Source organism: Globicephala melas, chromosome 10 (assembly GCF_963455315.2).
Source record: "Globicephala melas chromosome 10, mGloMel1.2, whole genome shotgun sequence".
Classification (NCBI taxonomy): Eukaryota; Metazoa; Chordata; class Mammalia; order Artiodactyla; family Delphinidae; genus Globicephala; species Globicephala melas.
Window position 1 is genome coordinate 19503227 of NC_083323.1, and position 18700 is coordinate 19521926.

The 18700-nt window shown below is 40.1% G+C and overlaps 1 protein-coding gene and 1 long non-coding RNA gene across 3 annotated transcripts in view; both read left to right on the plus strand.

Moving 5' to 3' along the window:
• Positions 1 to 942, plus strand: part of WASHC3 (WASH complex subunit 3) — a 51996-nt gene extending 51054 nt beyond the window's left edge. Inside the window, exon 8 of one of the 2 annotated variants that reach the window (XR_009565399.2) lies at positions 513 to 942. Coding sequence is in view for 1 of the 2 variants with exons in the window: in XM_030856247.3 (XP_030712107.1) it covers positions 513 to 597 (85 nt within the window). In the remaining variant the exon portion in view is untranslated. The remainder of the gene's footprint in view (positions 1 to 512) is intronic. The other variant, XM_030856247.3, reaches the window with a different exon arrangement.
• Positions 943 to 5707: 4765 nt separating this feature from the next.
• The window catches only part of LOC115852941 (uncharacterized), a 99640-nt gene continuing 86647 nt past the window's right edge, over positions 5708 to 18700 (plus strand). Inside the window, exon 1 of the long non-coding RNA XR_009565400.1 lies at positions 5708 to 5878. This is a non-coding gene — a long non-coding RNA (uncharacterized lncRNA). The remainder of the gene's footprint in view (positions 5879 to 18700) is intronic.

Below are 18700 nucleotides of genomic sequence, written 5' to 3' on the forward strand. Positions count from 1 at the left end.
GACAGGCACTTACTTCCCCTGCAAAATTTCCATATTGCCTGTGTTTCTTAATGGCCATTCTTGAACTCTCTTCCATTTTAAAACTGCTCCCTGCAGCTTTCCTGAACATGAAGATTTTCTTTTTCTTTCCACTTCTAGCTTTCCTTTCTCTGTACCTCGTGGACACTTGGAGGCTGCAAGGATTTAGCACTGGTCATGCCAGCCTCTTCAGACGCATCTCTGTCTGTAGTTGGGTCTCCATGGTAATGAGAAGCAGAAAGTGCTGAAGTAGCACACTGTGTAAGGACTGGCAGGAGAAAACAGTGTTGTGGCCTGTACAGGAATAGCACTGAATCCCCACGGTGCTGGAGAAGCCAGCAAGAAGCACGCTGTGGCGGAGAGCAGGAGACTCTCAGTTAAGGACGCAGATTTGGCAGATTTATTAGCAGCGGTATTCTAAGATGAACCTAATTTACAGTTAGTGCTCTTTTTCAACTGGAAAAACCATTAAAATTGTTTTCCTTATCTTTTAGGAGGCCGGACGCTCCAGTGCCTGATGGCGAAGGTGAAAAAAATATAGAAGAAAGTTCAGACAGCGAATCTTCTTTTAGTGACTAAGCTTAATGTTGATAACAATTACATATACATGTGTTGGTACATATTTACATTCTATAAGAAAGAGAACCTGAACTTTAACTCTTAGTCATAAAAGCATCAAATGGCTACATATCCACCACCAAGCTTCCTCTATGTTAAAAAATAAATAAATAAAGCATTTATAATAAGCTGGCAGTATGTCTTGTTACCAAAATAAAGGACCCTGAACTGAAAAGTAGAATCGCCTAAATAAAGTACTCAATATTTGAGGGATGCAGTGAGCATCTAAAATGAAGTCAATGTGAGTTTAGTGATCAAAAATAGACTCAATGCAAAACAAAAAAGTGAATTTGGCTAAATATTCCATTTTTGTGAACATTTTAGCATGAAAAGTATTATGTACATTTGTATCTTAAGAGTTGTTAAAGAAATTTCTGGCAGAAAGTAATACTGGATTGAAATTTTCTGTGACAGCTGGAAGCTTATATATCATATTTATTGTGGATCTGGAACTTATTGGTAGTATTTATTAGCATGTAAAGCTTTTCACAACTTGGCCATTAGTTCATATACTATCAAAGTTAGATATTCTTATTATGTTTATCGTCAAATAGAAATTGAATTGAAAGTAGTTTCAGTGTGGTTCAGAGTGAGCTGATAGCCGAAGTTGACAAAGGGAGGTGATGTGGGGCAAAAGAGGTGTTTGCTGCTGTCTACCCCTTGCCTATTCAGAATTGAGTCCAGTGTTAAGTCTACTCCATTGCCAGATCTTCAAAATGATGAGCAGCCACAGTCTGTAGAAGACTACACAGGAGGATTAGCGAGACAAGCTGTAGTTCCTTGTGCTACAACTGAACTCAAGACCAAAACTCATATCCATCATCTCTTTCCTGCATCACCCATTTGAGACTTTCCTTGCTCTCTTCCAGAAATTCAGCAGGTCTAGTTTGGTTGAGTGACCCAGACCTTCATCCCTTCAGAGATGGGCCTTGGTTACTTTGCCCCTTTTAGGCTGTGATTATCACATTTGTCTGTTTGCTGTTCACACCAGGCATAGAAGCATCAAGAATCACCCCAATGAATCGCCTGAGTTCCAGACACATCCTCCTTGTTTCATTTTGTAATTGTAATCCTAGCTCTCCATGTTAACCAACATATTAACTCCCTTTTCTTGCCTGTTGTCCCACAGACATGAGCAGCCCAACAGAATCAGTTTGGCAGCAGTAGCTTCAGTTCTGTAGAAATCGTACTGTGCTTCTTGGTAGAAATGTTCTAGCTTTTTCCTATTCCGCTGTCTAGGAAACAGGACCTCCAATTCAGCAGAGCCAAAGGTGGTAGGGGGGATGGGAAGCACAATTCTGCAAGTAGGTTACTGAGAATGGTGGTAGGAAGGGCCAGTCGTATTTCTATCCTCTTGGCTCCTAGACCCATAAATTCTAGCAGTTGGGGACATGGAATTACATACTGGCCTTTGGTATAGTGCATGTATCACTTCCTAGAAAATAGCACCCCAGCCCTGCAGGCTGTATCTCTCAGCTGGTGTCTAAGCAGATGCTGTAATAGTCCATTTCATTGTTGTGTTAGATTGACTGCTTCTGGATAATGCTGCATATTATAGGATCATGGATCCAGTAATTCACGTTGCTCTTCATTTACTACAAAATAGTTCCTCAATCTGAGGTAATATAATTCAAGATACCTTATTTGTAATAAGCATTAATTTTTTTGGCATTCTGTAAACTATCAGATAGTAATGATGACTGAGGTACTGATGGAAGGGAAAACAAGCCTGAATTAAGAATACAGATTAATTACAATAGAAAAGAATTACTTCCTCCTCCAAGGTGGAAGGAAATTAATGTAAACAACTTGCTGCCATGTGGCTAATTTATCTCCTGAAGGAGTGTTACGAGTCATTGGTTTCTGCTGCTGACAGATCACGTGTTCAACAGTGACATAACTCCATCAGCCTTAGACAAAGCTTAAGCCCTCGGGTCTTTGCCTAGCCTCTATCTCTGCCACCATGATTACTTCACTTACGGGTTTGTTGTGTAAGCCTGGAGTGGTAAAGGGCAAGGCTGGTATAAATCTACTGAAGAATCATCCTGTCCACCTAATCTTTGCCTCCTCAGGTTAGTGCTCTTTTATTGACATTCCATGATACAAAAATCTACAAACTTTTCCATAATCAAGACTGTGTTTATCCTTAACTCAGGCCACATCTTTCTCCATCCAAGTGTACTGTTTGAAGTTCTATCAGGAAGATTTTTCATTTTTCCCTTACCACTGATCCTTCCAGGCACCTCTGAGAGGAGACAGTGTGGAAGCCAGCCATTTCTGGCTCACACCGAGATAGCAAGCTGGTCTACCCATGAACAAGACCCACATTTTCCTTCTCTGTCATCTGGTATGTTAATATTGCAGAAATAGCCTTACTTCTTCACTTCTCCCTGTCTCCATGCCATTTCCCATAAGATTTTCACTGCCTTCCCACTCTGCGTGGAGTTATTCTGCCTCACCTTTGGACTCTGAACTTAGCCGTGTGATTTTCTTTGGGTCAATGGAATATTAGCAAATTTGATCCAAGCAGAAGCTTGAAAAATACTTGGGTAATTGGTCTTGCCTTCTCTTGTGCCTCTGATATAGAAACATGACTGGGATAGTCTGATGGAGAATGAGAGGTGTGTGGAGCAGAGCTAAGCTGTTCTAGTCACATAGCAGCCAAACCCAAGATGTGAGCGAGCCCAGCCAAGATCAGAAAATCTGCCTAACCAACTCCCAGCTGGCCCTAGATGCCTGAATAATAAATGCTCACTGTTGAGTCGCAAAGGTTTTTTGGTTATTTATTACATAGCATTATTGTAGCAATAAATACTGATAAAACTGACCATAGGGGATTCCCCGTGGATCATAGGAGTAGGTTGAAGGAGATGCATTAGTCCATGAGAGGTAAATGATACGGGAATCTAGTCTACTTGTCCATGTAACTTACATGTGCCCTCTGGACTTGCTCAGGCTTGATCTCAAGTGTATCATTTCCATCAAAATAATGGATTGTTACTGTTACTGTCTGGCCCTATGATATGATGAACCTGATAACACCTAGCTCATGACGGGCAGCTCCAATTAATAACTTGATGTCATATATAAGGAGATTCTCACTTTCTGCCAGGCACAGAGGCATGCCAAGGGTTGCTTTTCAAACAATGATGAGGCAGGCCTTTGTTCCAGAACCTAATGTCTGTACTGTTAATCTTCTGTTGGAGCTTGCCAGAGATGCTATACAGTGTTCTACCACAGATATTTGTAGCATCAATGGATAATCAGTCATATAGTCTGAGCAGGAGGGCAGCTCACATCACAGCCTGAGCCTGCTGCAGAGTCCTCTGTCTTGCCCTGGGCCCCACTTGAAACTAGCAGCCCTCTAACTCTCCCCATAAATGGGTGAGAGCAGCATTTAGCTTCAAAAGTCAAAGTCCCCAACACTGTACCTTTTTCTTAATGGTAGAGGGTGCAAGTTCAATAACTTGTCCTTCACTTGGAGGCATGTCCCAGCATCCTCCAGACCATTGGACCCCTAAAATCCACAGGGGTCCAAATCTTCCATCCTCCCACTTTAACTGAGGGACAGTGATGACATTTTAGATCACTCGATATCAAGTCTATTCAGTGCGCTCTTATCCAACTACCTTTGAAAGGATTGCATTGTACAGTTACTTTAATAAGTGGCTTATGGTACTTTAGAGAAAAAGTGGGCAGATATTTATTCTATATGCTTGTAGTGGCATAAGTAGCATTTTTCAAAGGGCATTGGTCCCCTTTTCAATTGATGAACATGAAATGATAGTTACAGGATAACACTTCTGCATTATAGCAGTTGACATCAACTTTCTGCTCTCTGGTTCTTCCTTTTTTGGATAAAACTGCACCCTAGTCTACTGCCTTCTACCTTGAACATGAGCTACACTGTGCTCCCTGAACACCAAGGAACCTTGGTTGCCACTTCAGCCTTGCTGCTACTTTGCCAATGATGGTTGGAATACCACTACCTGCCTCGTGCCATTATAGAATTCTATCATCTCAATTAATATAAGAGAGCCCAATTCTGTGGCATCATTTCCTACTGTGAATCCTGGTCTAGGTACCACTAATTTTCTCAAATATATTATTGCCATTCTCATTAGTACAATCTTTACTGCCTTAGTAAAGAGAGTGTTCTCCGGGCTCTTCCTGGGAAAATAATAGGTTGGTTCTCTTGACACATGACATAAATCCATTCTAACATTCCCACCTCTCTGAGCCACTGACCTCTTCTTCATTACTTTGACAAGGCAATTCCAGCGTCTCCATTTCATTTAGTGTAGGCCATGAAGATTCAAGAAGCCATCCCAACAGCCTATTAACACCAAGTGTCCTTGCCAGGATGTTAAATCTTGAGTCATAAGAGAGTGCTCCCATGTCAATAAACTCTCCTCTATCCAGTCTAATATTCTGCCACTCTGGTCCAGCACATTCAAGATCTATTCCCACACATATTCTTTAAATTCCTGCCAGTAATGATTAGCCAGTTCCTAAAATTCTTTCAGTAAAGCTATCTCTTCCCAGATCAAGAACTATATTTTCTCTCTCAGCTAAACTTGGCATTAGTTATTCTTCTCATGGCAATGGGAGGAAACAAGTTCAGTCTTGAGGTAGTAAGAGTCATCTTACAAAACATCTACTTTAGGTGAACACTGTGTGTGGTCTCCAGGTAAGGGGAGGCTGCTTTCCTCTAGAGAGGGAGAAAGCTGCTTTGGCTGGTGTGGAAGGTTCAGAGAAAACCAGGAATTCAAGCTCCTCAAGCGTATCCACCCAAATTTTCTCATCGCAAGTCTCCGTCTCTCTCCTCTGATACGAGGGCTGTGACACTAGCAAAGGAGCCTTGTGGAGGCTGCACATTTTATCTCCTTTGCAGCTCTGCCGCCCTTACAGTTGCACTCTGAGCCTGATTTTCACTACAGAAGTCCTACGGCTAAGGAGATAATGGTCTCTTTAAATACTGCCAAGGTGACCTTTTGGCTTTCAGTGTGCCCTAAGATGATAGTTGGCTGATCTGAGTTTGTTACTTACTTCCTTTTTTCAAGGCTTCCAAGGCAGATAACAAATGCTAACCAATTCCACAATCCTTTGCCCCCCAAACCATTCTAGTGACAGAACTACTGGATAACCCATTTCTTCTTGTCCCATTCCATCACAGGTGAGATTCCTAGGCATTGTGATGCAGACCAGGGATTACCACCATCCTGCTTATCCTAGCAATAAGGTAAGTGATCCCATTGCAGAATCCCATCCTAATGATCTGCTTTCAAGGATCACTCTCATACCAAAGTCATATGTTATATTCCTCCTAAAACAGACCTTGAGACAAACATTTGGGTGCAAGTAGATGATTTGTGAACTAATCCCAGGAAGCAGGAGTAAGAGAGCAGGAAGAATGAGAGAGGGAAGAAAATGTAACACGAGGATATTATCAAGATTGCCATTGTGAATGCTTGGGAGTTGATTCCAGGACCAGCACCTCTTTAGAAATGAGCAGGTGCTTCTCAGAACCGTCCACCAGAAGGACTAGAGGCTAGATCACATGTCCACTATCCCTGGACCCACTGGTTGAGGACATTTCTCGTCTACACTTAGGGGATACATTTGCATTTAGGCCTCGGGGCCTCCCATGGCCTAGAAAAGGACACTTTGTCAGTAAGTGGAGAGATGGGGCACTCATATGAGGTGAGTTATTGTCACTAAAAGGTGCAGCTCTATTTACAATAGCCCGGAGATGGAAACAACCTAAGTGCCCATCATCGGATGAATGGATAAAGAAGATGTGGCACATATATACAATGGAATATTACTCAGCCATAAAAAGAAACGAAATTGAGCTATTTGTAATGAGGTGGATAGACCTAGAGTCTGTCATACAGAGTGAAGTAAGTCAGAAAGAAAAAGACAAATACCGTATGCTAACACATATATATGGAATTTAAGAAAACAAAATGTCATGAAGAACCTAGGGGTAAGGCAGGAATAAAGATGCAGAACGGACTTGAGGTTATGGGGAGGGGGAAGGGTGAGCTGTGACAGGGCGAGAGAGAGTCATGGACATATACACACTAACAAACGTAGTAAGGTAGATAGCTAGTTGGAAGCAGCCGCATGGCACAGGGATATTGGCTTGGTGCTTTGTGACAGCCTGGAGGGGTGGGATAGGGAGGGTGGGAGGGAGGGAGATGCAAGAGGGAAGAGATATGGGAACATATGTATATGTGTAACTGATTCACTTTGTTATAAAGCAGAAACTAACACACCATTGTAAAGCAATTATACTCCAATAAAGATGTTAAAAAAAAAAAAAAAAGAAAGAAAAAGGTGAGTCTGAGATTGAGGTGAACTGTCGACTACAGCTGTGGCTGAAATCCAAGATGGTTCTAGGAAAGAGTTGCAGGGCACCACTAGAAGCATCAGCTACAGGTTCCAAAACACCAAACTTACCTGAACTTACCTTTATTTAAAATGTATAATTTTCTTCTTGGATATAAAGACAAAGTGGATGGTAAGCCAGACTCAAGATTTCCAGAACATTTTCATCAAAATTTTTAGTTTTAAAAGTCTTCCAAGAATGAGCAAAGGATAAACAATGGCTAAATCTATATCTTTATAGTATGTTGTAATTATAATATGATTTTTAAAGGTTTCCTTTTAAACATACCCCACAGAGTTCCTCTGTGAAACTTTTATATCTGAACTAGCGCATGGCTCCCATTAAAGAATAAATTGTGTCCGTGTGCTGGTGAAGAGTGCCCAGACAACGTAACGTTCAGTAAAACTGCTTTGTTTCTGATCAAGTTCTTCCCCAAAACAAGCTTGATTTCCAGAATTCGTGAAGAGCTTAAATTCCATAATTTAATGCTGTGCTTTAAACAGCTGCTGCAATGATGCCAAGGTGTCTTTTCAAAAACATTCAATTTTACCTTTCTTGTTAGTAAGATTAATAAACAGTAGGAATGATACTAAAGCAAGTGTCACTCTGACTTTGATTTCGGATAGATAGCTTTAAATAAAACATTTATCTTCCTTTGGAGAATGGAGTGTAAAGATTTTATCTGTGACTCCATTTCTTCGCTTCCCCAAACAGTATTATTTTCAATTGGCAACTTACAAGTAAATAAATTTGGAAAAAACTCATTTTACAATATCTACAAATTATTTACTAGGCATCTGGGTATACTTATGTTTAAATTAATATAATTAGATTAAAGCACCTTAAAAGTAAATACTTCGTTTCACAGTTAACATTGCAAACTTTTTTTTCACAGTAAGTCCTAAGTATTGGAATAATAGCATTCTAGAAGAAATCTTAGCAAAATGTCTAGTCTGATTGCCTCATTTTTACCAGTGAATGAATTGAAGCCCAGAGGAGTCGAATGATTCCCTCAAATGTAAGAAAGAAAAGAGGTTTATTCATATAAACAAAAGTGCTTAATCTATCAGTAATATTCTTATCTTAAATATTAATACTATTAGTTATTCATACAAAAGTAAATTACTTAAAATTTCAGTAATCTTATTAAAATTTCACATTGTAATCTTCAAAATAGAGTTGTGAAACAAATTTTATACTTAAGGATATTCTAACATCAGTATTTCAGTTTTTTCACTTATATTAAAATATGTGACCCTGTGGCAATCAAATAAAGCTACTTCTACATTTTCTTAGGGACATCTTAACCATACTGGTTTATACATTGCTATACTGTCATTCTAGTTTTCCAAATCAAACCTTAGAAAATTCTAAGAAGCTGGCAGTATAGTTTTCTTTTTTTTCATAAATTTATTTATTTTTGGCTGCATTGGGTCTTCATTGCTGTGTGCGGGCTTTCTCTAGTTGCGGTGAGCAGGGGCTACTCTTTGTTGCGGTGCACGGGCTTCTCATTGCGGTGGCTTCTCATTGCGGAGCACGGGCTCTAGGTGCACGGGCTTCAGTAATTGTGGCTTGTGGGCTCAGTAGTTGTGGCTCGCAGGCTCTAAAGCACAGGCTCAGTAGTTGTGGCGCATGGGCTTAGTGGCTCCGGGGCATGTGGGATCTTCCCAGACCAGGGATCGAACCCGTGACCCCTGCATTGGCAGGCAGACTCTCAACCACTGTGCCACCAGGGAAGTCCTGGCAGCATAGTTTTTAAATGGCCTATGTAAACACACAGTACCTAGATAGCAAAATTTTTAAAACCCCAAGGGAAAAATCTATAACAAAATTCCATGAAAGATACAAACTATCAAAAATCACTCCAAAAGAAATAAATAATTTGAACAGCCTTATATTTACAGAAGAAATTGAACTTACAGTTAAAAACATTCCCATAAAGAAAACTGGACACCCACATGGATTCATTGGTGAATGCTACCAAACATTTAAGGAAGAAATAATGCCAGTTCTACACAAACTCTTCCAGAACACTGAAAAGGGAAAACTACCTCTATGAGACCAACATTAATAGGATACCAAAAGCAGACAGACATGACAATAAAAGAAAATTATAGACTAATATCCTTCATGAAAACAGAGGTAAATATTCTTTAAAATGTCTTAACAAATTGAATCTGACATCATAGAAGATGTACAGATGTCCAATAAAAATATGAAAATTGCTCATCATCATGTATCATTAGGGAATTGCAAATTAAAACAACAATGTGATTATACCACATACCTATTAGAATGACTAAAATCCAAAATACTGATAATACTAAATTCCGGGAAGGATGCAGATTAACAGTAACCCTCATTCATTGCTGATGAGAATGCAATATAGTACAACCCCTTTGAAAAACAGCTTGGCATTTTCTTACAAAGCTAAACGTAGTTTTATCATACAGCAAGCATGCTCCTAGATATTTACCCATGAATGTTTATAGCAGCTTTATTCATAATTCCCCAAACTGGAAGTAACCAAGGTTTCTTTCAATAGGTAAATGAATAAACAAACTCTAATATATTTATACAATGGAATATTGTTTGGCAGTAATAAGAAGTGAATTACCAAACCATGGAAAGACACAGAGGAACCTTAAATGTATGTTTCTAAGTGAAAGAAAGCCAGTCTGAAAACACTACATGTTATGTGATTTAAACTATATGACATTTTGGAGAAGGCAAAATTACAAAGATAGTAAAAGATCATTAGTTTTCAGGATATGAGGGGAGGGAAGGTAGGACTGAACAGGTGAAGCACAGGGCATTCTTAGGGTGATTAAACTATTCTGTATGAAACTGTGATGATGGACACATACCATTATTTATTTCTCAAAATCCATAGAACTATATAACATAGAGTGAACTTAATATAAACTATGGACTAGTTAATGATAATATATCAATACTGGTTCATTAATTGTAACAAAAAATTGTTTTGTTAATTATAACAAATTAGTCACTTTAATGCAAGATGTTAATAATAGGGGAAACCGAGAGGGTGGGTTGTGAAGTGGAGTGTGTATCTGAAATTTCTATACTGTTCGCTCAGGTATTCTATAAATGTAAAATTGTACTAAAAAAATATTTTTTAAAAAACAATACATTGGACTTCCCTGGGGGTGCAGTGGTTAAGAATCTGCCTGCCAACGTAGGGGACACAGGTTAGAACCCTGGTCCGGGAAGATCCCACATGCCGCGGAGCAACTAAGCCCGTGCACCACAACTACTGGGCCTGTGCTCTAGAGCCCACGAGCCACAACTGCTGAGCCTGCGTGCCACAACTACTGAAGCCCGTGTGCCTAGAGCCCGTGATCTGCAAAAAGAGAAGCCCACGCACCGCAAGGAAGAGTAGCCCCCACTCGCAGCAACTAGAGAAAGCCCGCATGCAGCAATGAAGACCCAACACAACCAAAATTAAATAAATTAAAACAAACAAACAAACAAACAAAAACAATACATTATGTCCAAGTGGAATTTATCCCAGGAATGCAAGGTTGGATTAACACTAAAAAATCAATTAATGTAATTTATCATATTAAAAAACTAGAAGAAAAACCATATAATCATCTCAACAGAAAGCACATTTGACAAAATTCAACATCCATTCCTGATAAAAATTCTCAACATAATAAAAATGAACTTCCTCAACCTGATAAAAAGTGTCTACAAAAACCCGACAGCTAACATGACTTAATGGTGAAAGGCTGAATACTTTTCCCCTAAGATTAGGGAACAAGACAACAATGTCTACTCTTACCACTTCTATTCAACATGCCACTGGAGATTCTAATCAATAAGATAAGGCAAGAAAGGAAATAAAAGTCATACAGATTGTAAAGAAGTAAAACTATTTTTACTCACAGATGACATTATTATCTGTGTAGACAATCCATTGGAATATATCAAAACAGCTACCAGAACTAATAAGTGAGTTTAACAAGGTTGAAGGATACAAGATCAATATACAAAAATAAATTGTATTATTATATACTATCAATGAACAATTTTAAATTACCATTTACAATAGCATCAAAAACCGTGAAATCCTTAGGGATAAATCTACCCAAATATATGAAATACAGGTATACTGAAAACTACAAAACATTGCTGAGAGAAACTAAAGAAGACCTAAATAAATAAAGTGATTTACTGTGTCCATGGATTGGAAGACTGTGTTGTTAAGATGTCAGGTCTTACCAAACTGATCAATATCTTAAAAGCAATCCCATAAAAAAATCCCCAAAAGCTTTCTTTTAAATAAAAATTGCCCAACTGATTCTAAAATTCATTTGGAAATGCACAAAACCTAGAATATCCAGACCAACTTTAAAGAGAACAAGGTTGAGGCTTCCCTGGTGGCACAGTGGTTGAGAGTCCGCCTGCCGATGCAGGGGACACGGGTTCGTGCCCCGGTCCGGGAAGATCCCACATGCCGCGGAGCAGCTGGGCCCGTGAGCCATGGCCGCTGGGCCTGCGCGTCCAGAGCCTGTGCTCCGCAATGGGAGAGGCCACAACAGTGAGAGGCCCGCATACCCGGAAAAAAAAAAAAAATCCAACTTAAAAAGATGAGCAAAAGATTTGATCAGATACTCCATCAAAAAAAAGGATACAACAGAGTGAAGTAAGTCAGAAAGAGAAAGACAAATACCGTATGCTAAGACATATATATCGAATTTAAGAAAAAATAAATGTCATGAAGAGCCTAGGGGTAAGACAGGAATAAAGACACAGACCTACTAGAGAATGGACTTGAGGACATAGGGAGGGGGAAGGGTAAGCTGTGACAAAGTGAGAGAGTGGCGTGGACATATATACACTACCAAACGTAAAATAGATAGCTAGTGGGAAGCAGCCGCATAGCACAGGGCAATCAGCTCGGTGCTTTGTGACCACCTAGAGGGGTGGGATAGGGAGGGTAGGAGGGAGGGAGACGCAAGAGGGAAGAGATATGGGAACATATGTATATGTATAACTGATTCACTTTGTTATAAAGCAGAAACTAACACACCATTGTAAAGCAATTATACTCCAATAAAGATGTAAAAAAAAACCAAAAAACCAGGATACAGATGACGAAAGCACATGAAAAGATACACACAACATAAGTCATTAGGAAAATGCAAATTAAAACCACATCAAGATATTACTATACACCTATTAGAGTGGCTAAAATTTGAAATCCTGACAATACCAAGCATTGGTGAGGATGTGGAGGATTTGAGGGAAAGTTTATACATAAATAAATAAAATCAGTGAAGATTCTACATACATATAATAGGAGTTCAAGAAAGGAAAACCATGCAGTGTGACAAATTACAAAAAGTACAATTCAAGAAAACGTTCCTAAAATAAAAAGGATTGTATATTGAAGTTGTATATTGAGAAGGCACACTATATGTATCTGAGAAAGTAGACCCAGAACAGCTAATAAATATCAAGATATATTTCATTAAACCTATTGGACAATAAAAAGAAGAAAATTCTTTGGGCTTCTAGCCAAAAATGACCAAGTCACTTCTATATGAAATAACATTAGATTGTCATAAACCTTTTTAATAGCAATAGTTTATGCTGAAAAACAATGGCATAATATATTTAAAATACCCAAAGAGGCTTCCTTGGTGGCTCATCCACCTGCCGATGCAGGGGACACAGGTTCGAGCTCTGGTCTGGGAAGATCCCACATGCCATAGAGCAACTAAGCCCGTGCACCACAGCTGCTGAGCCTGCACTCTAGACCCCGCGAGCCACAACTACTGAGCCCATGTGCCGCAACTACTGAAGCCCGCATGCCTAGAGCCTGTGCTCCGCAACAAGAGAAGTCACTGCAATAAGAAGCCCACGCACCACAATGAAGAGTAGTCCCCACCCTCCACAACTAGAGAAAGCCCGCGCACAACAACGAAGACCCAAGCAGCCAAAAATAAATAAATAAAATAAATAAATGTATTTTAAAAATAAATAAAATACCCAAAGAAAGAAAATGTGAGCTAAAGATTTTACATCCAGGCAAACTGGATATAAATTTTTAAAAAATATTTTATTTTATTTTATTTGCTTTGTTGGGTCTTCATTGCTGTGCACGGACTTTCTCTAGTTGCAGCCAGCGGGGGCTTCTCTTCGTTGCGGTGTGTGGGCTTCTCATTGTGACAGCTTCTCTTGTTGCATAGCATGAGCTCTAGGCACGCGGGCTTCAGTAGTTGTGGCACATGGGCTCAGTAGTTGTGGCTCGTGGGCTCTAGAGCGCAGGCTCAGCAGCTGTGACACACGGGCTTAGTTGCTCTATGGCATGTGGGATCTTCCCAGACCAGGGCTCGAACCCGTGTCCCCTGCATTGACAGGAGGATTCTTAACCACAGCACCACAAGGGAAGTCCCAAACTGGATATAAATTTGAACTTCAAATATAAACATACAGTCAAACTCTTAATCCTGGAACTCAACAAAACAAACAACCCAGTTTTAAAAATTGGCATAGGACTTGAATATGTATCCTCCCCAAAGAAGATATACAAATGGCCAATAAGCACATGAAAAGATGCCCAACATCACTAATCATTAGGGAAATGCAAATAAAAACAACAATGAGGTAACACCTCACACCCATTAGGATGGCTATTATAAAACAAAATAACAGAAATAGCAAGTGTTGGTGAGGATGTGGAGAAATTGGAACCCTTCTATAATGCTGGTGGGAATGTAGAATTGTGCAGTTGCTGTGGAAAGCAGTATAGCAGTTCCTCAAAAAAAAATTAAGCATATAATTACCATATGATCCAGTGGTTCCACTCCTGGGCATATATCCAAAAGAAGTTAAAGCAAGGACTCAAACAGCATTATTCACAATAGCCCAAAGGTGGAAGCACCTCAATTGCCCATCCATAGATGAATGGATGAACAAAATGTAGTATATACATACAATGAAATATTATTCAGCCTTAAAGGAAATTCTGTTACAGACTACAACATTGACAACCCTTGAAGATACGATAAATGAAACAAGCCAGACACAAAAGGACAAATATTGTATGATTCCATATGTATGAGTTACCTGGAGTAGTCAAATTCACAGAGACAGAAAGTATAATGGTAGTTACCATTGGCTTGAGGGAGAGGGGGAATAGGGAGTTATTGTTTAATGGGTACAGAGTTTCAGTTGAAGATGAAAAAGTTCTGGAGATGGATAGTGGCGATGTTTGCTCAACAGTGTGAATGTACCTAATGCCACTGAACTGTACACTTTAAAATGATTAAATGTTAAATTTTATGTATATTTTATCACAATAAAAAACACTATTATGATCATGCAAGAACCTAGGAACCTAATTAGGAAATATAGTTTCCACGAGACTGTCCTTAAAAATCTAATACCCCTCATAGGGGGCACAGATGAGTAAACAAGGTTGCAGTGGAATGTAACAACCAATACCATGTGCTAGATACTGGCTCTAAGTGCTCAGAGCAAAGATTTATTTGTTTGTATAACAAATGACTGCTAAGTACTTTTGTTCTGTGCCAGTACTTTTCTAGGTGTCAAGGATATTGCACTGAATAAAACAGACAAATGTCCCCACCTTCATGTAGCTTACCTTCTTATTGGGGTAGAGAGAAACAAGTAAAATGTACTGTATGACAGATGGTAATAAGTGCTTGAAGAAAAATTAAGCAAGGAAAGAGGTTAGCTAGTAGAGAGTGTGGGGAGGGATTCACAATCTAGTGATGGGAAAGGCATAAACAGATACTTCTTAAAAATCAAGATGAATGTTCCACAAAGAATATATATGGGACTTCCCTGGTGGCGTGGTGGTTAAGAATCTGCCTGCCAATGCAGGGGACACGGGTTCAAGCCCTGGTCCAGGAAGATCCCACATGCTGTGGAGCAGCTAAGCCCCTGCACCACAACTACCGAGCCTGTGCTCTAGAGCCCATGAGCCACAACTACTGAGCCCATGTGCCACAACTACTGAAGCCCACGTGCCTAGAGCCCATGCTACGCAGCAAGAGAAGCCACCGCAATGAGAAGCCTGCGCACCGCAACAACGAGTAGCCCTCGCTCGCCACAACTAGAGAAAAACCCACATGCAGCAACAAAGACCAAACACAGCCAAAAATAAACAAATAAAATTAATTTATTTTAAAAAATGAATATATATGGAATATTTTATGGATGGACCAAGGAGGGGCATCTAATCTCACCTTGGAGAAGGGGAATATCAGGGAAGTTGTTTAGATAGAGCAGTGTCTGATATGAGTATTAAAGAATGCCATGAAGAGGCATTAATAGAAAGGAGGGGGCAAGATTAGCAGAAGGAGCATCATGTATAAATACCAGGATGTTTGAGACACTGTGGGGCATCCAAGGAACTGAGTAATTCAGTGTGAGGAGAGAGAGGAGGTGGGCAGATTGGGGCATTATGGGCCATGATGTGGAGTTTCAATTTTATCTGGAAGTCTATGGAGAACTATCAAAAGATATTAAACATGGGGCTTCCCTGGTGGTGCAGTGGTTGAGAGTCCGCCTGCCGATGCAGGGGACACGGGTTCGTCCCCTGGTCTGGGAAGATCCCACATGCCGCGGAGTGGCTGGGCCCGTGAGCCATGGCCGCTAAGCCTGCGCGTCCAGAGCCTGTGCTCCACAACGGGAGAGGCCACAACAGTGAGAAGCCCACGTATCACAAAAAGAAAAAGATATTAAACATGGAAGTGACACACTTGTGTTCTACTTTGGAAAGGTCACTTTTTGTTGCACGGGCCTGACTGGAAGAAACCAAGACCAGAATCAGGGAGGTATGACTAATGAATCCAAAAAGAAATTATAAGATTTAATTAAGGCACTGGCTGTAGGAATAGAGAGAAGACCCATCCGAGAAATGCCTAGGAGCAAATAAATAGTTTGGTGACCAACTGGATATGAGATTTTGAAGGACAGAGACATCAAGGATGATGCCAAGGTTTAAGGCTATGATGACTAGGTACCATTCACTAAATTAAGGAGTGCAAAGGAGAACAAATTTAGGGTAAATAATAATTCTATTTAAGACTTGTTTATTTTGGACCACTTGTGGACATCCAAGTGAAGCTGTCCAGTAGAGCACATCTGGAACTTAGAAAAAAACTCTGGGCTGAAGATGCAGATTTGGTAGTATCAGCCTATAGTAGATAGATGGAACCATGGACCTGGATGAGATCATGAAGGAAGCTTGAGATTCAGAAGAAGATAAGGCCAAGGAAGGAAGCAGAGGGAAAACACCTTACTCATGGGACAGGTGGAGGAAGAGCAACCCAGTACAAAGGCTATTAAGACATAGTCAGAATTAGGAGACGAGGACCCAGAAAGGATGGCATCACAGAAGCCAATATCAAAGAGCTGTTCAAGTGGGAGGGAGCAGCCACCATCAACAAATGCCAGGTAGCACTTATCACACCTTGTTACTTACTTGACTTCCCTGCCAAACTTGAGCTCTGCGAGGGCATCTGTACTTCTTAGCTTCATATTTCCAGCTCCGGGTGCACAGCAGATATTTAATAAATATTTTGTTGAATAAACAAAGATTAAAGCTAAAATAATTCATTGGATTTGGTAGCAAATAGGTAACGGGTGACCTTGATGAGAACAATTTTAGGAGAGTGGTGAGGGTGAAGCCATAAAGCAGTGGGTTGAGGTAAAAATGGGATATGAGAAAAATAGAAGAATCTTTTCAGAGGTTTAGCTGAGAAGAGGAAAGGATAAAACAACAGCTAGGAGTCAAGTAGGGCAGAAGGGACATGGGAGGGTTTTAGCCATATGAACCTTTTATTTTTTTTTTAGCGGTGGTAGATACCTGAATAGAAAAAGAGGAGAATTGATGGAGGAAGTATGTTCTGAAAGTGGAAAAGACAGAATCTAGACCTTGGGTGGAAGAAAGACATAAACATGTAAATAGTTGAATAAAAGTAAAAGGCTACAAATAGAAACAACTATGCAAGAACTCCTGTTTTTTTGGAGACTGTGGGATTTGATCTGGGTCTTAAAGTATGTGTTAGGTAGATGGAGAAGCAATGGGAGGGCATTCTACATGAAGGGACTGCCGAGGTAGTGCTTTGTAATAAAAAATAATTTAAAAAGAGCCGCTGGATCTTTTTTAAGCCATGCTTCAAATTTTTCAAACAGGGAAAATTTCAGCCATTGTTTCTTTTAAATATTTTGTCTGTCTCCACCTGCCTCTCCTTACCTTCTGGAACTCCAAGTACACATATGTTAGGCTGCTGGTTGTTGTCCCATAGCTCACTGATGGTCTGTTCATGTACTCCAGTCTTTTAGTCTTTGTGTTTCATTTTGGGTAGCTTCTACTGTGGTCTTCAAATTCACTGATCTTTTCTTCTTGCCATGTCTAATCTGCTGTTAATCTATGCCCCATCCAGTTCACTTTTTTTTTTTTGGTAAGCTTTTTTTTTTTAATTAATTAATTTATTTTTTGGCTGCATTGGGTCTTCATTTCTGTGTGAGGGCTTTCTCTAGTTGCGGCAAGCAGGGGCCACTCTTCATCGTGGTGCGTGGACCTCTCACTATCGCAGCCTCTCTTGTTGCGGAGCGCAGGCTCAGTAGTTGCGGCTCACGGGCCTAGTTGCTCCGTGGCATGTGGGATCTTCCCAGACCAGGGCTCGAACCCGTGTCCCCTGCGTTGACAGGTAGATTCTCAACCACTGTGCCACCAGGGAAGCCCCCAGTTCACTTTTCAACTGTAGAGGTTTTACTTGGGTCTTGTTCATACTCATGCTCATGCTTTCCTCCAACTCCTTGAACATATGGGATATATTTATAGTAGCTGTTTTATGTCTTTGTCTACTAACTCCACTATCTATATCATTTCTAAGTGTGTTTCTATTGATTTTGTCCTCATATTGGATCTTATATTCCTGCTTCTTTGCATGTCTGGTAATTTTTTATTTAATGTCAGACATTGGAAATTTAACTTTTGGAGGGTACTGGATATGTTTGGAATCCTTTAAATATTTTTGTACTTTGCAATAGGATGCAGTTAAATTACTTGGAAACAGTTTGATGTTTTCAAGACTTGCTCTTAAGCTTTGTTTGGTGGGTGCAGAACAGCTTTTAGGGCTAATTTGACCCTTCTATTGAGGCAATATGCTTCTGAAGTCTCCCTCAGTTTCTTATGTGTTTGGAAGCCTTCCTATTCTAGCTAGTGGAAACAAACTATTCCCAGATCTGTGTGTACTCCAAGGATTGATCCACCAGCTCCTTTCCAGTGGTTTCTTCTCCAGTCTTGGTAGTTTCCTAAAATCTATGTGCCAATTATTATTCAACTAAAGACTCAAGGAGAACCTCTGTGTATATCTGGAGCGCTCTCATTGCAGCTGTCTTCTCTCTAGTACTCTGCCCCATGAGGTCTAGCTGCCTTAGCAACCCTGAACTCTGAACTCTGTCGCTCAACTCAGGAAGATCACCAAACCTGCTGGGATCGCTTTCTCTGTGCAGTGGCCTGGGAACTCCTCAGGCAGTAAGCTGAAGCATTCATCAGGCTCATCTTGGGCATTTTTGCTCCTTTTTTCCAGAGATCTCTCTGTCCTGAACTGCCTATTTTCCAGTGTCTGAAAACGAGTTTCATAGATTTTGACCAAT